This window comes from Bos javanicus, chromosome 22 (assembly GCF_032452875.1).
Source record: "Bos javanicus breed banteng chromosome 22, ARS-OSU_banteng_1.0, whole genome shotgun sequence".
Taxonomy (NCBI): domain Eukaryota; kingdom Metazoa; phylum Chordata; class Mammalia; order Artiodactyla; family Bovidae; genus Bos; species Bos javanicus.
In genome coordinates this window covers 16,549,981-16,567,008 of record NC_083889.1, presented here as the reverse complement: position 1 = coordinate 16,567,008, position 17,028 = coordinate 16,549,981, and the positions used below count along the sequence as shown (strand labels likewise).

At 41.4% G+C, this 17,028-nt stretch overlaps 1 protein-coding gene and 1 pseudogene across 4 annotated transcripts in view; one reads left to right on the top strand and one right to left on the bottom strand.

Moving 5' to 3' along the window:
* Positions 1–2,834: 2,834 nt before the first annotated feature.
* On the top strand, positions 2,835–6,285 carry LOC133235136 (ribonuclease H2 subunit B-like; annotated as a pseudogene).
* Positions 6,286–9,923: 3,638 nt separating this feature from the next.
* KIF15 (kinesin family member 15) overlaps positions 9,924–17,028 on the bottom strand; it is a 57,176-nt gene continuing 50,071 nt past the window's right edge. For all 4 annotated transcript variants that reach the window (XM_061396169.1, XM_061396170.1, XM_061396171.1 and 1 more), the window contains 6 exons: positions 16,655–16,764; positions 15,435–15,507; positions 14,068–14,105; positions 11,705–11,870; positions 11,336–11,467; positions 9,924–11,075 (listed from right to left, as the gene is read on the bottom strand). In XM_061396169.1, the coding sequence (XP_061252153.1) occupies positions 11,013–11,075; positions 11,336–11,467; positions 11,705–11,870; positions 14,068–14,105; positions 15,435–15,507; positions 16,655–16,764 (582 nt within the window). In that variant the 3' untranslated portion in view covers positions 9,924–11,012. The remainder of the gene's footprint in view (positions 11,076–11,335; positions 11,468–11,704; positions 11,871–14,067; positions 14,106–15,434; positions 15,508–16,654; positions 16,765–17,028) is intronic.

Sequence of the window (17,028 nt, the reverse complement as noted above, 5' to 3'; positions counted from 1 at the left end):
CAACAAACAGACGATTTTGACTGACATTCACATGAGATAAGACACAAACCACTCAACATCACAGTAATCTAAGTCTATGCCCCAACCACTAACACCAAAGAAGCTGAAGGGGAATGATACTATGAAGACCTAGAAGACCTTCTAGAACTAACACCCCAAAAAAGATTTCCTTTTCATTATAGGGGACTGGAATGCAACAGTAGGAAGTCAAGAGATACCTGGAGTAACAGGCAAGTTTGTCCTTGGAGTACAAAATGAAGCAGGGCAAAGGTTAACAGTTTTGCCAAGAGAACACACTGGGTCATAACAAACACTCTCTTCCAACAACACAAGAGATGACTCTACACATGGACATCTCCAGATGGTCAATACTGAAATCAGATCGATTATATTCTTGCAGCAAAAACAAGACCTGGACCTGACTGTGGCTAGATCAGGAACTCCTGATTGCCAAATTCAGACTTAAACTGAAGAAAGTAGGGAAAACCACTAGACCATAAAGGTATGACCTAAATCAAATCCCTTATGATTACACAGTGGAGGTGACAAATAATCACGAGATTAGAGCTGATAGGGTTTCTGAAGAACTATGGATGGAGGTCCATAACACTGTACAGGAGGCAGTGACCAAAATCATCCCAAGGAAAAAGAAATGCAAGAAGGCAAAGTGGTTGTCTGAGGAAGCTTTACAAATAGCTGAGGAAAGAAGAGAAGTTAAAAACAAAGGAAAAAGGGAAAAATAGACCTACCTGAAAGCAGAGTTCCAGAGAATAGCAAGAAGAGATGAGAAAGCCTTCCTAAGTGAACAATGCAAAGAAATAGAGGAAAACAATAGAAAGGGAAAGACTAGAGATCTCTTCAAGAAAATTAGAGCTACCAAGGGAACATTTCATGCAAGGATGAACACAGTAAAGGACAGAAGTGGTAAGGACCTAACAGAAGCAGAAGATATTAAGAAGAGGTGGCAACAATACACAGAAGAACTGTACAAAAAAGGTCTTAATAACCCAGATAACCATGACGCTGTGGTCACTAACCTAGTCAGACATCCTGGACAGTGAAGTCAAGTGGGCCTCAGGAAACATTACTATGAACAAAGTTAGGAGAGGTGATGGAATTTCAGCTGAGCTATTTAAAATCCTAAAAAATGATGCTGTTAAAGTTCTGCATGCAGAAAGTCAGCAAATTTGGAAAGCTCAGCAGTGGCCACAGGACTGGGAAAGGTCAGTTTTCATTCCAATCCCAAAGAAGGGCAATGCCAAAGAATGCTCAAACTACTATACATTTGCGTTCATTTTACATGCAAGTAAGGTTATGCTCAAAATCTTTCAAGCTAGGCTTTGGCAGTTCATGAACTAAGAACTTCCAGATAAACAAATTGCCAACATTGGTTGTATCATAGAGAAAGGAAAAGAATTCAAGGAAAACATCTACTTCTGCTTCACTGACTACACTAAAGCCTTTATGTGGTTCACAAAAAATTGTGGAAAATTCTTAAAGAGATGGGAATACCAGACCACCTTACCTGTCTCCTGAGAAACCTGTATGTTGGTCAAGAAGCAACAAAACTGGACATGGAACAAGGACTGGTTCAAAACTGGGAAAGGAGTATAACAGGCTGTATTTTGTCACCCTGCTTATTTTATGTGCCAGTGGCAGCCTGTTCATACAAAGGCTTATGAAGGCCTGGTGCACAACTGAGAAGACAAGAAATCCTCTTGGCTCATCATGGTCACTCACTCACTCCAAGGATTCCACCCAACAGATACTAACTTTAAGCAAGATACTAACCTCAACAGGATACTAACCTCAAGCAGCTCCCACTGGATTAGTCCAAAATAAGCTTTAAATCTAAAGAATCAGACTGCCTACTGTCCAGGTCACAGCCTAACCCCGGGTACGCAGATACAATGAAACAAGGAGAAGCTGGCCTATGACTCCTTATGCGAGAGGCAAAAAGTGACACCTCTGCAGACATGGGGAGCCAGTTTCGGAATTCTCAGCTTCGGAGGAATGTCCAAAACGTTTCGTTCAGTTTTCCCTTCTACTGAAGATATCCCGAATTCCCAAGGTTTTTTTTTTTTTTTTTTTCCTTTTAGTTGCTGCAACTAATCCCCATGCCGCAACTAAGACCTGGTACAAAGACAGAAAGATTTTTACCAGCGAGATATGGGCAACAGGCTTCTCACCTTGAGTCACGTGGAAAGTAGTGTTCAGGCAAAAGGGCTTAAAATGAAAGACAGTGCAGGTAGGTGTGTGTCTTCCTCGAAAGCGGACTATCCCAATAGGAGATCAGATTTTACGTTCCAGCTAAGAGAACAAGCCTCAGTCCCCGAAATCTCTTTCCACCTACAATGGATGAAGATTGGGCGACTTCGATTCGACGTATACTCTCCTGCTCCCGTTATCTGCAGCGCCAGGCTGCGGATGAGGCGATTCCCGGCGTCCCCAGCCCCACTCCAGCCCCGCGAGGCCCGCAGCGCCCCTCCTCCGCATTCCCCACTATCCAGCCCGCCGCAGCAGCGTCCCGGGGTCCACCTTGTTTCCACAGGCCAGCTTCAGCGAACCGAATGTGCCCCGGGTGCACAGGAACTTGAATACTTCCCAGAAGCAGCGCACATCGCTCCAGGCAGCAGGAGGTGCTGGAATCCGGGGGAGCCGTCGGGGAAGGCAGCGGCGCACACCTTACCCCAAGCGGCCTTTGGCCTTCCTGCCACGTGTGCGCTCGCCGCGACAGACACCAGGCTAGATCGAGAGAGTTCAGCGATTGGACGGCGGCCCCACGTGACGGGACGCTCACGTTGGTTGGGTGGCCAATAGAGGCTCAGCGAAGGCCTGGAGGGGCGGTTGCCGGCAGAGACGCTGGGAGCCTTGCCTCCATGGTATGCTGCTTTCCGCGTTAGGTTTAACTGCGCAAAACACTCCTGGCCAGATGTATGAGGTCGACTGTGGTACTGTGGTTGCTGTTGTGGAATAACTCTTCGTGGCCTAGCAGTTTGAATCCTTGTCGTTCGGTGTCAATATGGGCTTCCCCTCCCAGGTGTCGCCCCACATCTGTTCAATTGGACTGTGTGTTTTAACAAGTCTCCCGGGAGATCTACATGCGCCTTACATATGCTTGGGCACAGAGTGCCAGAGACCTGCAGACTCAGCAAGAAAGCGGACTTGGGTTAAGGTTTCTGACAATTCAAAAGGCCCAGATGTCCCAGTGCCCAATATCGTGAGCAGCTCATTACCGTTGCTACAAATGTTTGAGTAAACAGATTATGATTTGATGATAAAAGATAAAATTAAGAAACTTATTAATACGATGATGTTAACTAGAGCACCCTGAACTGGGACTATGGAGGGCAAGGAATACCTTATCCCACATTTATTTAAAAAGCAATGAAAACAAACCTCAGAGATGGCTAATGGACAAAAGATGATCCATTGAGTTCTGGGAGACCCACTCAAACTCTCCCTCAACTTCAGGGGCCAAAGTCACAAATTTAAGAGGCTACAGGGCCCAGGGAGGGAATATGAATGTGCAAAGTTCCCCACACCAGTTACAGTGAGACAGGAAGGACGGGTGTGGCCTGTGATGACCTAGGGAGTGAATATCTTGTGTCTTACGCCTTCTCTCCAACCTTCCCTCAGTCTCTTCCTCTCTTCACTCTGTCCATTTCTCAGTTAAACCAATGAGCTAATAATAATATATACTCTGCTGCTGCTAAGTCGCTTCAGTCGTGTCCGACTCTGTGCAGTCATAGATGGCAGCCCACCAGGCTCCCCCATCCCTGGGATTCTCCGAGCAAGAACACTGGAGTGGGTTGCCATTTCCTTCTCCAATGCATGAAAGTGAAAAGTGAAAGTGAAGTCGTGTCTGACTCTTAGCAACCCCATGGATTGCAGCCCACCAGGCTCCTCCATCCATGGGATTTTCCAGGCAAAAGTTACTGGAGTGGGGTGCCATTGCCTTCTCCAAATATATACTCTGGGCCAGGCCTATTCCAGGCAGCAGAGATGCCAGGATGACTTAAGGTCCTGGCATTCCTCCAGTTTTGGCTTTTTGCAAAACTCAATTCTAACTCCGTCCTGAGCTGGCCTAAGGCTTTATCTCCTTTTCCTTTATCTGATTGACTTTATGTATTGAATTGTGGCCCCTAAAAAGACGTTTTGAAGTCCTCATCCCCAGTACTTGTGAATGTGACCTTATTGGGAAAGGGAGTTTTCTCATCCTGCAGCGGCTTGAAGCAGGATTTCAGTTGCCAGCCAGAGTGCCGTAATTCTAGGCTGCAGCAGTTACCTTCATGGTAATTGGAATCACTTTTATGAGGCATTTCTTCTGGCTTTTATGTGGCCAATCATCTTTCTTTGCCTGAAGTGAGTATATACCAGGCAGAGCAAGGTATATACTTGGTGTATCTCAGGGGCCTCCCATGTGTGAGCACACACCTCTTAGCCAAGATGGGTTCTAGCGGAGAGGCCTATGGGTAGGTTGCTATCACTTACATGAGGTGATGCCCTCTCCCTTTTGACCTCCGAGGAACTTTTCTGTGCATGTATAGTTGGGAAGGTCTCACTGACCTTGAGAATGAGAAATACGAGGTCTCTTATCTGGGCAGGGCTCAGCTCTTCTCTAAATCCTGCTACTTTGGAGTATCCACAGGGAATAATTCCAGCTGCTGAGCCTGGGGCCCATCTATCTCTTGCCTCAGAGTCATTGCAAATGTAGGCAAATTAAGGTCATTAGAGTGAGTCCTACTCTGACTAGTGTTCTTAGGACATATGTACACCTATGGCTGATTCATGTTGTTTTGACAGAAAACAAAATTCTATAAAGCAATTACCCTTCAATTAAAAAACAAAAAGGAGACAGAGGTGGGAGAAAGCCACGTGGCCATGGAAGCAGAGACTGGAATCATACATCAAAAAACCAAGGGACCTTCTCCCGCCATTGGCCACTGAGGGCTGAGGCCTGAGGCTGCCGGAAGCAGATAAGCGGCATAACCGGCGGTGCCAACAGCAGGGACAGGGCTCACGCCTGGCCGCACGTGTTCCTGCTCCCTGCATTCTCAAAATGACAACATTTTTGAGATGGAAAACAGATTAGCGGTTGCCGGGATTAGAGAGTATTTAAAGGATGCTTCAAAGAAGATGAAAAGTAGGCTTGTGTTGGTAAAACTGGCTAACCCATGTTCAGGGGAAGGAGCCATTTACTTGTTCAATATGTGTCTACTGCAGCTTTTGAAATAAAAGTTTTCAAGGAAAAAAACCCATTCTTGGTTTATAAATGAATCAGTTCCATCAGGAGGTCTTCTTCACTTTGCCACACCTGTGGACCCGCTGTTTCTGCTTCTCCACTACCTTATAAAGGCCGATAAAGAGGGGAAGTTTCAGCCCCTGGATCAAGTTGTGATGGATGACATGTTCCCAGATTGCATCTTGTTGCTGAGACTTCTTGAACTTGAGAAGTTACTTTGACACATTACAGAAGAAAAAGAAATAGATATGAAGAAATACTGCAAGTACAGCAAAGAGAAGACATTAAAATGGTTAGAAAAAAAGGTTAATCAGACTATGGCAGCATTAAAAACCAGTAAGGTAAATGTCAGTGCCTGGGTACAGTCTACTGCATTTTCCTCTGGTGGCCAGGTTTCCAGTGACAAAGACGAGGATTATGTTTGTTATGCCCATGGTCTGATATCTGATTATATCCCTAAACAAGTGATGACATCTAAATATTTAAAGCTTCCAAAACCTCCAGCTTCAGTGCCGAACCCTCCATCAGAGAAAGCAAAGTTATCAGATGAGCCTGTAAAGTCAAAAGAAGATTACACTAGGTTTAATTTCAAAGACTTCAAGACTGTAAAGGAAAATAGCAAAATGACCACAGCTCAGACGGCTCAGGCTAAAGTTGACAAGAGTGGAATGAAAAGTATTGATTCCTTTTTTGGTGCAAAACATGTTAAAAAAAAAATTAGATTTGAACCGTTGAAAGTGAAATTGAGCAAAAATATCTGCCTTCTTCATGTCCCACTTTCATCCTTCCTCCTTGCTGCTGTACTTCCGAACCCTTAATTATCACCTTTTGAAAAAAGATAGGATGAGGGCAATTTTCAGATTCACTCAAACATTTCTTTGAATTTTGTGTTTCCTGAATATGGGAAAAGTAATTGGGAAACATCATGGATTATATATAGCCTTTGGAATTTATTTGACATCATGAAAAGTAATCGAGTAGAATTAACCTTTAGCATCACAAATTCCTCAATAAACTGACATGTGACAAAAAAAAAAAAACCAAGGGATGCCAAGGGTTGCTAGCAATACCACAAGAGAGGAATGAAACAGATTTTCCTCTGGAGCCCTCAGTCTTGACTTTGAAAAGCCCTAACTGAACGTCCGGTCTCCAGAACTGTGCAAGAATAAATTTGTTGTTTTAAGCCATCTAGTCTATGATACTTTGTTGCAGCAGCCCTGGGGAACTCATACAGATTGTTGATGAGTAACTAAATCAATCTAGAAAAGAAATGGAAAATTTTGTTCGAGCCAAAACTGAGTATTTATAATGTGGTCAAAACATCTCAGAAAGCTGAGAACTGTTCTACCTGTTAAAAGTCAAGGCACAGTTATATGTTTTTGAAGAAAGAGGGCTGTACATCAAATGATGTATTATTGACAGTTTAGATAACCGAGAACTAAACACCATGTGATCCCTTATGAAATCAAGAAGGAATATTATTTCAAGGAGTTGTCTTCCTGATGCTAGAATATTGTTCTTTTATGGCTGAGCAGCCATTTATGTCAATGGGGAAGGTTTGGCTGACGCACAATGCAGAATCAGGACAAAAGATGTCAAAGAACAAAGATTTTTTAAGTTACATTTTTCTTGTCTTGCTATAAAATGTGAATTTTATTTCAGGAGGTGATAAGATTCAAGTTTCTTCACTGCCAGCCTCACTACACTACGTTCTCCCACCTCCAGGGCAGTCAGTGTCTGTATGTTACCTTACACTGAATTTTTGTTCATTTTTCATTTCTGTCTCTAGTGTTATCTGTTGAGAATTCAACCATGCATCAGTTTTCTATTTATTTATTATTTTTGCTGCATCAGGACTTAGTTGCAGCACATGAGGTCTTCCTTGTGACATACAGGATCTTTCATTTTGGCGCAGGGACTCCAGAGCTCGTGGGTTCACTAGTCGTGGCGCACAGGCTTACCTGCTCCACAGCATGTGGGATCTTAGTTCTCTGATCCTGGTTCGAACTAATGTCCCCAACATAGGAAGGCGGATTTTTAACCACTGGACTACTAGAGAAGTTCCTGCATTAATTTTCTAAAATTGTTTTTCTGCAGCATGACTGAGGTATAATTTACAAACCATAAAATTAACCTATAGTGCAGGTAGTTTCATTCTTAGCAATTTTATGGAGTTGTACAATCAGCTCCAAAAACCAGATGTACAACATTTCCATAATATCACAAAGTTTCCTTTTGCCCATACAGAAATTCCCACTCCCGCCTCCAAGCAACCAATTATTTGCTGTCACTTTTATGGACATTCACATAAACAGAATCATATAATATGTGGTCTTTTGGGTCCCTCTTCTTTCATTTAGTATCTTTTTCCCCTAAGGTTCATGCATATTGTAGTATATATCAGTTTTTTTTTTTTTTTTACTGTCTATCATATGTAGAAAGTGTTCAATATCGTTAGTCTTTAGGAAAATATAAGTGATACAGTACTTCACACCTGAGAAGATGACTACAGTAAAAACCTGACAATAACAAGTGTGGGAGAAGATGTGGAGAAACTGGAACACCCTACTAGTGGAAACATAAAAAAGCAAAGTCGAACGGTACATTTAGAAAACAGGCAGTATCTTTGAAAGTTAAACACACACTCACCAGATGACCCAGCAATTTCACCCCTAGGTATCTCAAGAGATATGAAACGTATTTTCACACCAAGACTTACATGGAAGTATTTATAGCAGCATTATTCTTAGTAGCTTCCAACTGCCAACAGATCAAATTATAACTGAGCGCCTTCTGAGGATAGACCCTTCCTCTGCTTTAGCTCCTCCATAAGTACCTAGATAATAGAATCTGATGGCATACTTCCTGAGGTGTTTTATAGATACTAAACACCCTGCTAAATGGAAGGAGTTAATGACCATGAGTGCATAGCCCCTGACCTTCTGGCACCTAAGGATTGATAATGTGATGTGACAGCACCCTGTTACCTCACTATCAACCAATCAGAGTTCCTTTCAGTTCAGTCGCTCAGTCGTGTCCAACTCTTTGTGACCCCACGAACCCCAGCACACCAGGCCTCCCTGTCCATCACCAACTAACTCCCAGAGTTAACCCAAACTCATGTCCATTGAGTCAATGATGCCATCCAACCATGTCATCCTCTGTCATCCCCTTCTCATCCTGCCCTCAATCCCTCCCAGCATCAGGGTCTTTTCAAATGAGTCAGCTCTTTGCATGAGGTGGCCAAAGTACTGGAGTTTCAGCTTCATCATCAGTCCTTCCAATGATCACCCAGCACTGATCTCCTTTAGGATGGATTGGCTGGATCTCCTTGCAGTCCAAGGGACTCTCAAGAGTCTTCTCCAACACCACAGTTCAAAAGCATCAATTCTTCAGCTCTCAGCTTTCTTTATAGTCCAACTCTTACATCCATATATGACCACTGGAAAAACCATAGCCTTGACTAGATGGACCTTTGTTGGCAAAGTAATGTCTATGCTTTTGAATATGCTGTCTAGGTTGGTCATAACTTTTCTTCCAAGGAGCAAGCGTCTTTTAATTTCATGGCTGCAATCACCATCTGCAGTGATTTTGGAGCCCAGAAAAATAAAGTCAGCCACTGTTTTCCCATCTATTTGCCATGAAGTGATGGGACCAGATGCCATGATCTTTGTTTTCTGAATGCTGAGCTTTAAGCCAACTTTTTCACTCTCCTCTTTCACTTTCATCAAGAGGCTCTTTAGTTCCTCTTTGCTTTCTGCCATAAGGGTGGTGTCATCTGCATATCTGAGGTTACTGATATTTCTCCCGGCTATCTTGATTCCAGCTTGTGCTTCTTCCAGCCCAGGTTTCTCATGATGTACTCTGCATAGAAGTTAAATAAGCAGGGTGAGAATATACAGCCTTGACAGACTCCTTTTCCTATCTGGAACCAGTCTGTTGTTCCATGTCCACTTCTAACTTTTGCTTCCTGACCTGCATACAGGTTTCTCAAGAGGCAGATCAGGAGGTCTGGTATTCCCATCTCTTTCAGAATTTTCCAGTTTAGTGTGATCCACACAGTCAAAGGCTTTGGCATAGTCAATAAAGCAGAAATAGATGTTTTTCTGGAACTCTCTTGCTTTTTCGATGATCCAGCAGATGTTGGCAATTTGATCTCTGGTTCCTCTGCTTTTTCTAAAGCCAATCAGAGAATGGGGCACAAACTGACTACAAACCCTGGGACACCTCTCCCTCACCTTACCTTTAAAAATGCTTTGCTGAAATCTGTAGGGGAGGTGGTGCCCTGCAGTGAACCCTGCACCTTTCTTCACCACAACCTGGTGTCAGGTGATTGGCTTTACTGCATACGGAGATGTGGTGAGCTAACCCAAGTTTGGTTTGGTAACAAAATGTCCGCTGAGAGGTAAGTAAATAAAATGTGGCATGTCTACAAAATGGAATATTCAGTTCAGTTTAGTTACTCAGTCGTGTCCGACTCTTTGTGACCCCATGAATCGCAGCATGCCAGGCCTCCCTGTCCATCACCAACTCCCGGAGTTCACTCAAACTCATGTCCATCGAGTCGGTTACTCCCAATAAATAAAAAGTGCTGATACACAGAAGTTCTTTAAGGGTGTTACAGAGTCCAGGCTTGTTCTGCTCGCTGCATGACAGACCAATTAACCAAGAGACGATGTGTTGAGGCAAGGAATATGACTTTATTTGGAAAGCCAGCAGACTGAGATGATGGTAGACTAAAGTCTCAAAGCTACCATCTTATTGGGGTCTGGATGCCAGTTTCCTTTATAGAACAGAGTGGGAGAGGTGAAGAAGTAAAGTAAAAAGACCATTATTCTGGCAAATATCTCCTGGAATGGCCAGCCCCGGGAGGGGATGTGTTAATTCCTTCCTTTCTGTAGTCATCCACAGGTAGACAGGATCCTGAACAAAGGCATTTTGGTTTAACATTCAGGCCAGAGGGACAGGGTTCTCTGAGGCAGGCTATTATGTACGGACAATATCCTTTCAGTGAACAAAACTAATGGGAAGCAAAGGTTAAAGTGAAAGAAACAGATCCAACATGGACTCAATTCTTCCCTGTAACAAGGGCAGGGTTTCTGTTGGCTTTGATCACTGATGACCAGTGCCTGGCATATAGCAGCTGCTCAGTAAGTATATATACTCAATAAGTATATGATGAATGAACACTATAAATTACATTATTAAAATGTATATTTTTAAAGTATTTTATTATATTTTTAAAAAGGCCATATTTACAGTCACAAAAAAGGCTCCTGAGAACACTTCAAGGAATATAAAAATAATCTATATTAACAAGTCTGCTATCCATACACACTGCGGAGTCACTAACTTCACTGGAAGTTTTGAAACCCCTGTAATATTGTTGGAGTTTCTGATGCAAGACTCAAAGGAGATTATGGCAGTATAGAAGGAAAAAATTAATCTGGCCAACATCCCTGTTTCCCTGTAAAGCCTCAGTTACAGGCTTTTATTTTAAAAAGGAAAAGGTTTTCCAATATTTACAGGTGACTTTAAAAGCTTTGAAATGGCAGCCTCTAACTGCAGACTGCCAGTTGCCACAGGTATGTACAGATGCGGTGTTCAGAAACTTGAGGGTCAGCCACCACCCCCATCCCCTGCCCCCACGTACACCATTAATAGTCATGGCTCTTAATTCAGCTCTACTAAGTAGGCATGGGTAGCTCTTACTTTTATAAAAGGGGAAAAAAAGTCTCCCAACAAGGTAGGCAGTTGATCAGGATCTTTATGGCTCATTCTTTTTCCTTTCTTTTAAAAATAAATTTTCAGCACGCAACTTTTCTGACTCCTGGTAAGAAAAAGAAAAGAAAAAAAATTTAGGCTCTAATTCTTATAGGAAGAAGTATTCTCAGAATGCATTAAGTTTAAATTTCCACTGATAAACTCTTAATGGTAAACAAGAATCTCATGGGTACGATAACCGAATTACGCTTGGACTAGCAGTGGCCAACTTTTTTTCCAAGTAGTTGAGTGATTCAATAATTAAATTTTAATTAAATAATCATTTAAAAATCAGAATGAGCCTATTTAGAACAATCAGGAGTTTACCTCAGTAAGCCTGACATTTTCCTTCTTCAACCGCACTACGTACTGGATCTTCTGATGGAGGTTTTGGTGACCCACCAACTTTCCATTCTCCTCGGCCAGACACTCCACCTGTTTCCTTAACATTTCCATCTCCTGTAGGGAAATCAATACAGGGAAGGTAAAAATGAGCTGCTTTGAATTTTTCATTTAAAATAACATTATTGCATGCCTTCCAGGAGGAGAGGGAGGGAGAGACAGAGCCCAGGCTCCCAGCTTTCGTGACCACACATCTCTACGTGCTCTGAGCAACTCTCAACTACAGGGTGCCCAATCTCAGCCAGCACCCTTATGCTGATCGGCTCTGTTCATAAAACCAACACACAAATGCACCTGGCATGTTCTCTCTTTTTCTTCTTTCAGCTCTTCGAACTTTGATCTCAGTTGTTCCTTTTCTTGGAATGCTTTAGACTCCAACATTCTGACTCGTTTGACTTCCTCAGTCATCGTCAGGTAGTCGGTCTCTTTGTTCTGAAGGGTGCTCTGGAGCTGCTCCAGGCTGTAATGGTAACTATCGAGTTATAATATTCCAAAGGGACACAAGTATAAGACAGTACTCAAATCAGACATTTGTCACCCAAGCCCAGGATTTTGATTTGAAAGTATCACTAATATTCAGTCCTCCCCTTCTGACAGAACAGGAAGATAGCAAGAGTTGCAATATAAGCTTTTTTTTTTTAATGCTTGCTTACCCCAAACTTACATTTTTCAAAGTTCCATAATCCATATTTTTAGACAACAAAAAGTTAGAATGCAGATTTTTAGATGTAGCCCTTGGAGGAAACTGTTACTTAAGTATTATTAGAGTCTGCAAGATTTATTCAGTGCCCCTTAGAGTAATCATTTCTGATTTCAAAAACTGGTTCTCAGACGATGGGAGAGTAGTCATTTCTTCAAGGATGTGCACTTTATGCAACTATCACTTGAAAATAAACATTAAAAAGAAGGGTTACCCCAGAGATTGTCATACTGATTGAAATAAGCCAGACAGAGAAAGACCAATAACCTATGATATTGCTTATATGTGGAATCTAAAAAAATTATACAAATGAACTTACTTATAAAACAGAAACAGACTGACAGACTTGAAGAATGAACTTAGAGTTACCAGGGGAAAGGGTGGCAGAGAGAAATAGACGGGGAGTGTGGGACGGACTTGTATACACCACTGTATTTAAAATAGATAACCAAGAACGGCCTACTGTACAGCACAAGAACTCTGTTCAATATTGTGTAATACTCTAAATGGGAAAAGAATTTGAAAAAGAACAGAAACATATAACTGAATCACTTTACTGTACACTTGAAACTAACATAACATTGTTAATCAACTATACTCCAATATAAAAAAAAGTTGAAGAAAAAGTGTTCAAAAACAACTAAGTGTTCAAAAGGGAAAGGAAAAAGGATTACCAAAAAATTATACAGAATTTCACAAAACTAACTTAATCCTATAACCTTCCCAAAGAAACAAATACTTTTAATTTATTTTACAATGCATATGGAATACAACACTGATAATTTAAATGATGTAATACACAGAATATATCATTTAGAGCCAACAATTCCTGGGGCAGTGTTTTCAGACTACATTCCGTGGAACCTCAGGACAGTGTGGGTGGCACTGATGTTTTCCTAATTGACCTGGAGCTGTTCTGCATTTGTCTTAAGTACTTTGCTTTTGTTTGATGAAAAAAAAGGCTTTGTGGCATGGCAGACACTACAGTTTCCTACCCATTTAATTTTTATAAAAACTCAGTTTGGGAGAAGAAAGGCAGAGGAGAAGCACACCCAGTTCCCCAAAATTAGTAAATAATAACCGGTCTGACCTGAGCATGGTTATCTCTATGCCACTGCCAGATACTGGTTTTTCTCAACTTGCCCTGCAGGCATGCTAATTTTGGCTAAGGCACAATCTTGAGCACTCCTCTGAGTATTTTTCCCCTGATAAAGTCCTTTTGAACCCACCACATTGCAGAGAGTTGACTCATTGGAAAAGACTCTGATGCTGGGAGGGATTGGGGGCAGGAGAAGGGGATGACAGAGGATGAGATGGCTGGATGGCATCACCAACTCGATGGACATGAGTTTGAGTGAACTCCGGGAGTTGGTGATGGACAGGGAGGCCTGGTGTGCTGTGATTCATGGGGTCGCAAAGAGTCGGACACGACTGAACTACTGAACTGAACTGAACTGAACTGAGGCAGTTTATAAGATTACATAAGTTAAAACATGAAACTAAATGAATAAAATAAAATTATGTCCATAGAGAACATATAAAAAAACCTAAAGTCAAGACAAGAAGAATTCAGAGTATTCATCTATGGGTCTGAGAGGGCCTCAAGGTTTTAAATGAAGTTGAGAAGGAAATCTGGTCGGTTCTCATTGGTCACACTGTCCAAGAAGCGAAAACCCATCAATTGCCCCAGGGAAACTAAAGTTTTCCTGGCACTTACTTCTTTAAGATATATATATATTTTTTAATGGCTTCACACGAGGAACCCCTTTGGCAAGAGGCATTTAAGGCAAGAATTTTGTAACCACCTACTGTGTTCACATACTGTGTTCACTATTACAGAAAGCAAAGAATTTTCTTACCTTGTGGTTATAATAATTATTTCTTCCTTTAGAGGAATACTGCTTGGTATTAATAAAGAAAAGGTCAACAACAACTTGAATTACAAGAGTGTACTTACTCTCCTTTCATTTTCAGCATTTCTTCCACCAATTTATTCTATAAGAGGATTAAAGAAAGAAAAAGAAAAAATGGCTTAAGTTATTAACATTGCTAAACAAAACACTGAAAGTAACTAGTCCACTCATGGTAATAAAACCATGATAATAAAATATTATTTTATAATAATATAAAATACTGATAAATAATAAAAAAGCAACATCCTTTTTAATATACAATCATACCTCAGTATTCATAGAAGCACTATTTACAACAGCCAATATATGGAAACAACCAAATGTCCATCAATAGAGGAATGGATAAAGAAGATATGGTACATATAGACAATGGACTATTACTCAGTCATAAAAAAAGAATGAAATATTGCCATTTGCAGCAACATGGATGGATCTGCTGCTGCTGCTGCTAAGTCGCTTCAGTCGTGTCCCACTCTGTGCGACCCCACAGGCGGCAGCCCACCAGGCTCCCCCGTCCCTGGGATTCTCCAGGCAAGAACACTGGAGCGGGTTGCCATTTCCTTCTCCAATGTGTGAAAGTGAAGTCACTCAGTCATGTCCAACTCTTAGTGACCCCATGGACTGCAGCCCACCAGGCTCCTCAGTCCATGGGATTTTCCAGGCAAGAGTACTGGAGTGGGGTGCCATTGCCTTCTCCACTAGAGATTATCATATTAAGTGAAGTAAGTCAAACAAAGACAAGTATCTTATGGTATCACTTATAGATAGAATCTAAAAAAATGATACAAATGAGCTTATTTATGAAACAGAAACAGACTTACAGACATAGAAAACAAATTTCTGGTTACCAAAAAGGAAAGGAGGGGAGGAAATTAGGAATTTGGGATTAGCAGATATAGACTACTGTGTGTAAAACAGATAAACAACAAAGTCCTACTGTATAGTATAGGAACTATATTCAGTATCTTATAATAAAACACAATGGAAAAGAATATGAAAAAGAATACACATATAGATATAACAATCACTTTGCTGTATACCAGAAACTAACACAATACTGTAAATCAACTATACTTCAAATAAAAAAAAAAAATGGGGGGGATATCCCTTTCCATAATCCCAAATACACACACGTACTGTGCCCTTTAATGCTTCAAATAGGATACTTGCTTCTAAATGGAGAACTCTATGTGAACAATGGGCTTACTATTTAGGCATGAAGACTACTTCACTCTCAATTTTCAACTATAGCCAAATAATGATGGTAAATATCAAACTTAACAGTGGGAATACAAAAAAGACAAAATTTCAATAATAAAATGATTTCTAAAATATATAACCATGAATGCTAATTATAAAAGCATGTCTCAGACAAGGAAAACAACTATTATATTAAAAAAAAAAATCATACTTTAGCAAGTCTTTCTTTGATCACTTCTTCTTGTTCATTCTTCAGCTGTTGACTGTCTGAATGATTCTGTTTGCTACATAGATTAGGAAGGGAGGATGGGAAAACACTGTCAAATTTATTCAAGAGTCAATTTCACATCTACTACACATACAACAATGCCAAGGTGTGTGGTATTTGAATGAAGGAATCTGACTGCTCCAATGAAACATCAGTTATCAAACAGGCTGACCCCTGGGTTGTAACTTTCTTCTAATCTTTCATGAAGAAGGTTCTGTATGGCTCCTCATATAAGGAACACAAGGCTATGAAGTATTTTAAATTGTGGTTTTATAAATGACCTGAAAATGTTCTGTGTTCCATGCTTAAACTAACTCTTGATAAAAAACAGTATACGATGTACAATGCTTTTCTTTAATGTGCCTGGACATGGGGGTGGAGCATATGGAAACTAGGTGAGCAGACTAGGAGCTACCTACATCAGAATCACTCAGAAGGGGAAGGTAAATCCCTAGAAGAGGACGCTTAATAAAATGACCATCTCCTTTGCTCATTAAAACTTGAAAGAACCATCTAGGAGGAACTTCCTGGTGGTCCAGTAGTTAGGACTCTGTGCTTTCAGTGCTAAAGACTCAGGTTTAGTCCAATATCACACGGCTTTCAAGCAACAGAGAGGACATAGCCCGGGTGTGGTTGCCCCTGACAAGATGCTGGGCCATTAGCAGATACAACTAGAAAGCTGCCTGAGTCAAAACCAACACACACACACACACTCACCTACCCAGACCTAAGAGAACACCCCTCTATAAAGTTCTTCCCAGAAGCTTTCTCTCCACTGGAAGCCATGAAGCAAAACCAAGGAAATTCTTTTTCTGCAGGCAGAACCTTAAGCCTTATCTTGTTGACATATCTGCTCCCCAAGCTCCAACCCCTCTTTCAGATACAAGTAGACAGTTTAGTTCAAGTATTTATTTCACATATTTGAAATTAATTTCAACAGCTCTACAGCAATAAAAAGGTCATCAGGGTGGGCAAGATCATGATGACCTTCTTCATCTCTGAAAAACCCCTCATTAGACCTGATGGAGAAGCAACTGATGAAGCAGCTCCTGGATCATCGAGAAACATCACACACGCTGTGAAACCTATTCCGACCTCATTCACTCAGTGGTACCCAGGCAGGCCAAGATTCAGCCCACAGAGCTCTTGAGGCTCTTTCTTACCTGCTGTCCTTCTGTCTTTTGATATCGTCCAGTTGACCTTGCAGGAGCCAGTTTTTCTCTCTTAACTGCTCAGCCTCCAGGCGTAGGTTTTCCATTTCACACAACTGCTCCTAAAAACATCAAATCAGGTCTTTTCAGAAAACATATGATAGTAGACATTATTCTGCTCCCCAGGCCATATTAAGACAGGTATTGTGTTTTAAGTTTCCTCCACGCACTGAACACTGTTCTGCATATCACTGGATTAAAAAGGAGATGATGAGAAGCTCTTGGGGGCTGGGAATGTGATTGATTTTCATATCCCTACTGTCTTAAACATAGTCCTTTATCAATATCACACAAATCAGACTTCCCTAGTGGTCCAGTGGTTAAGA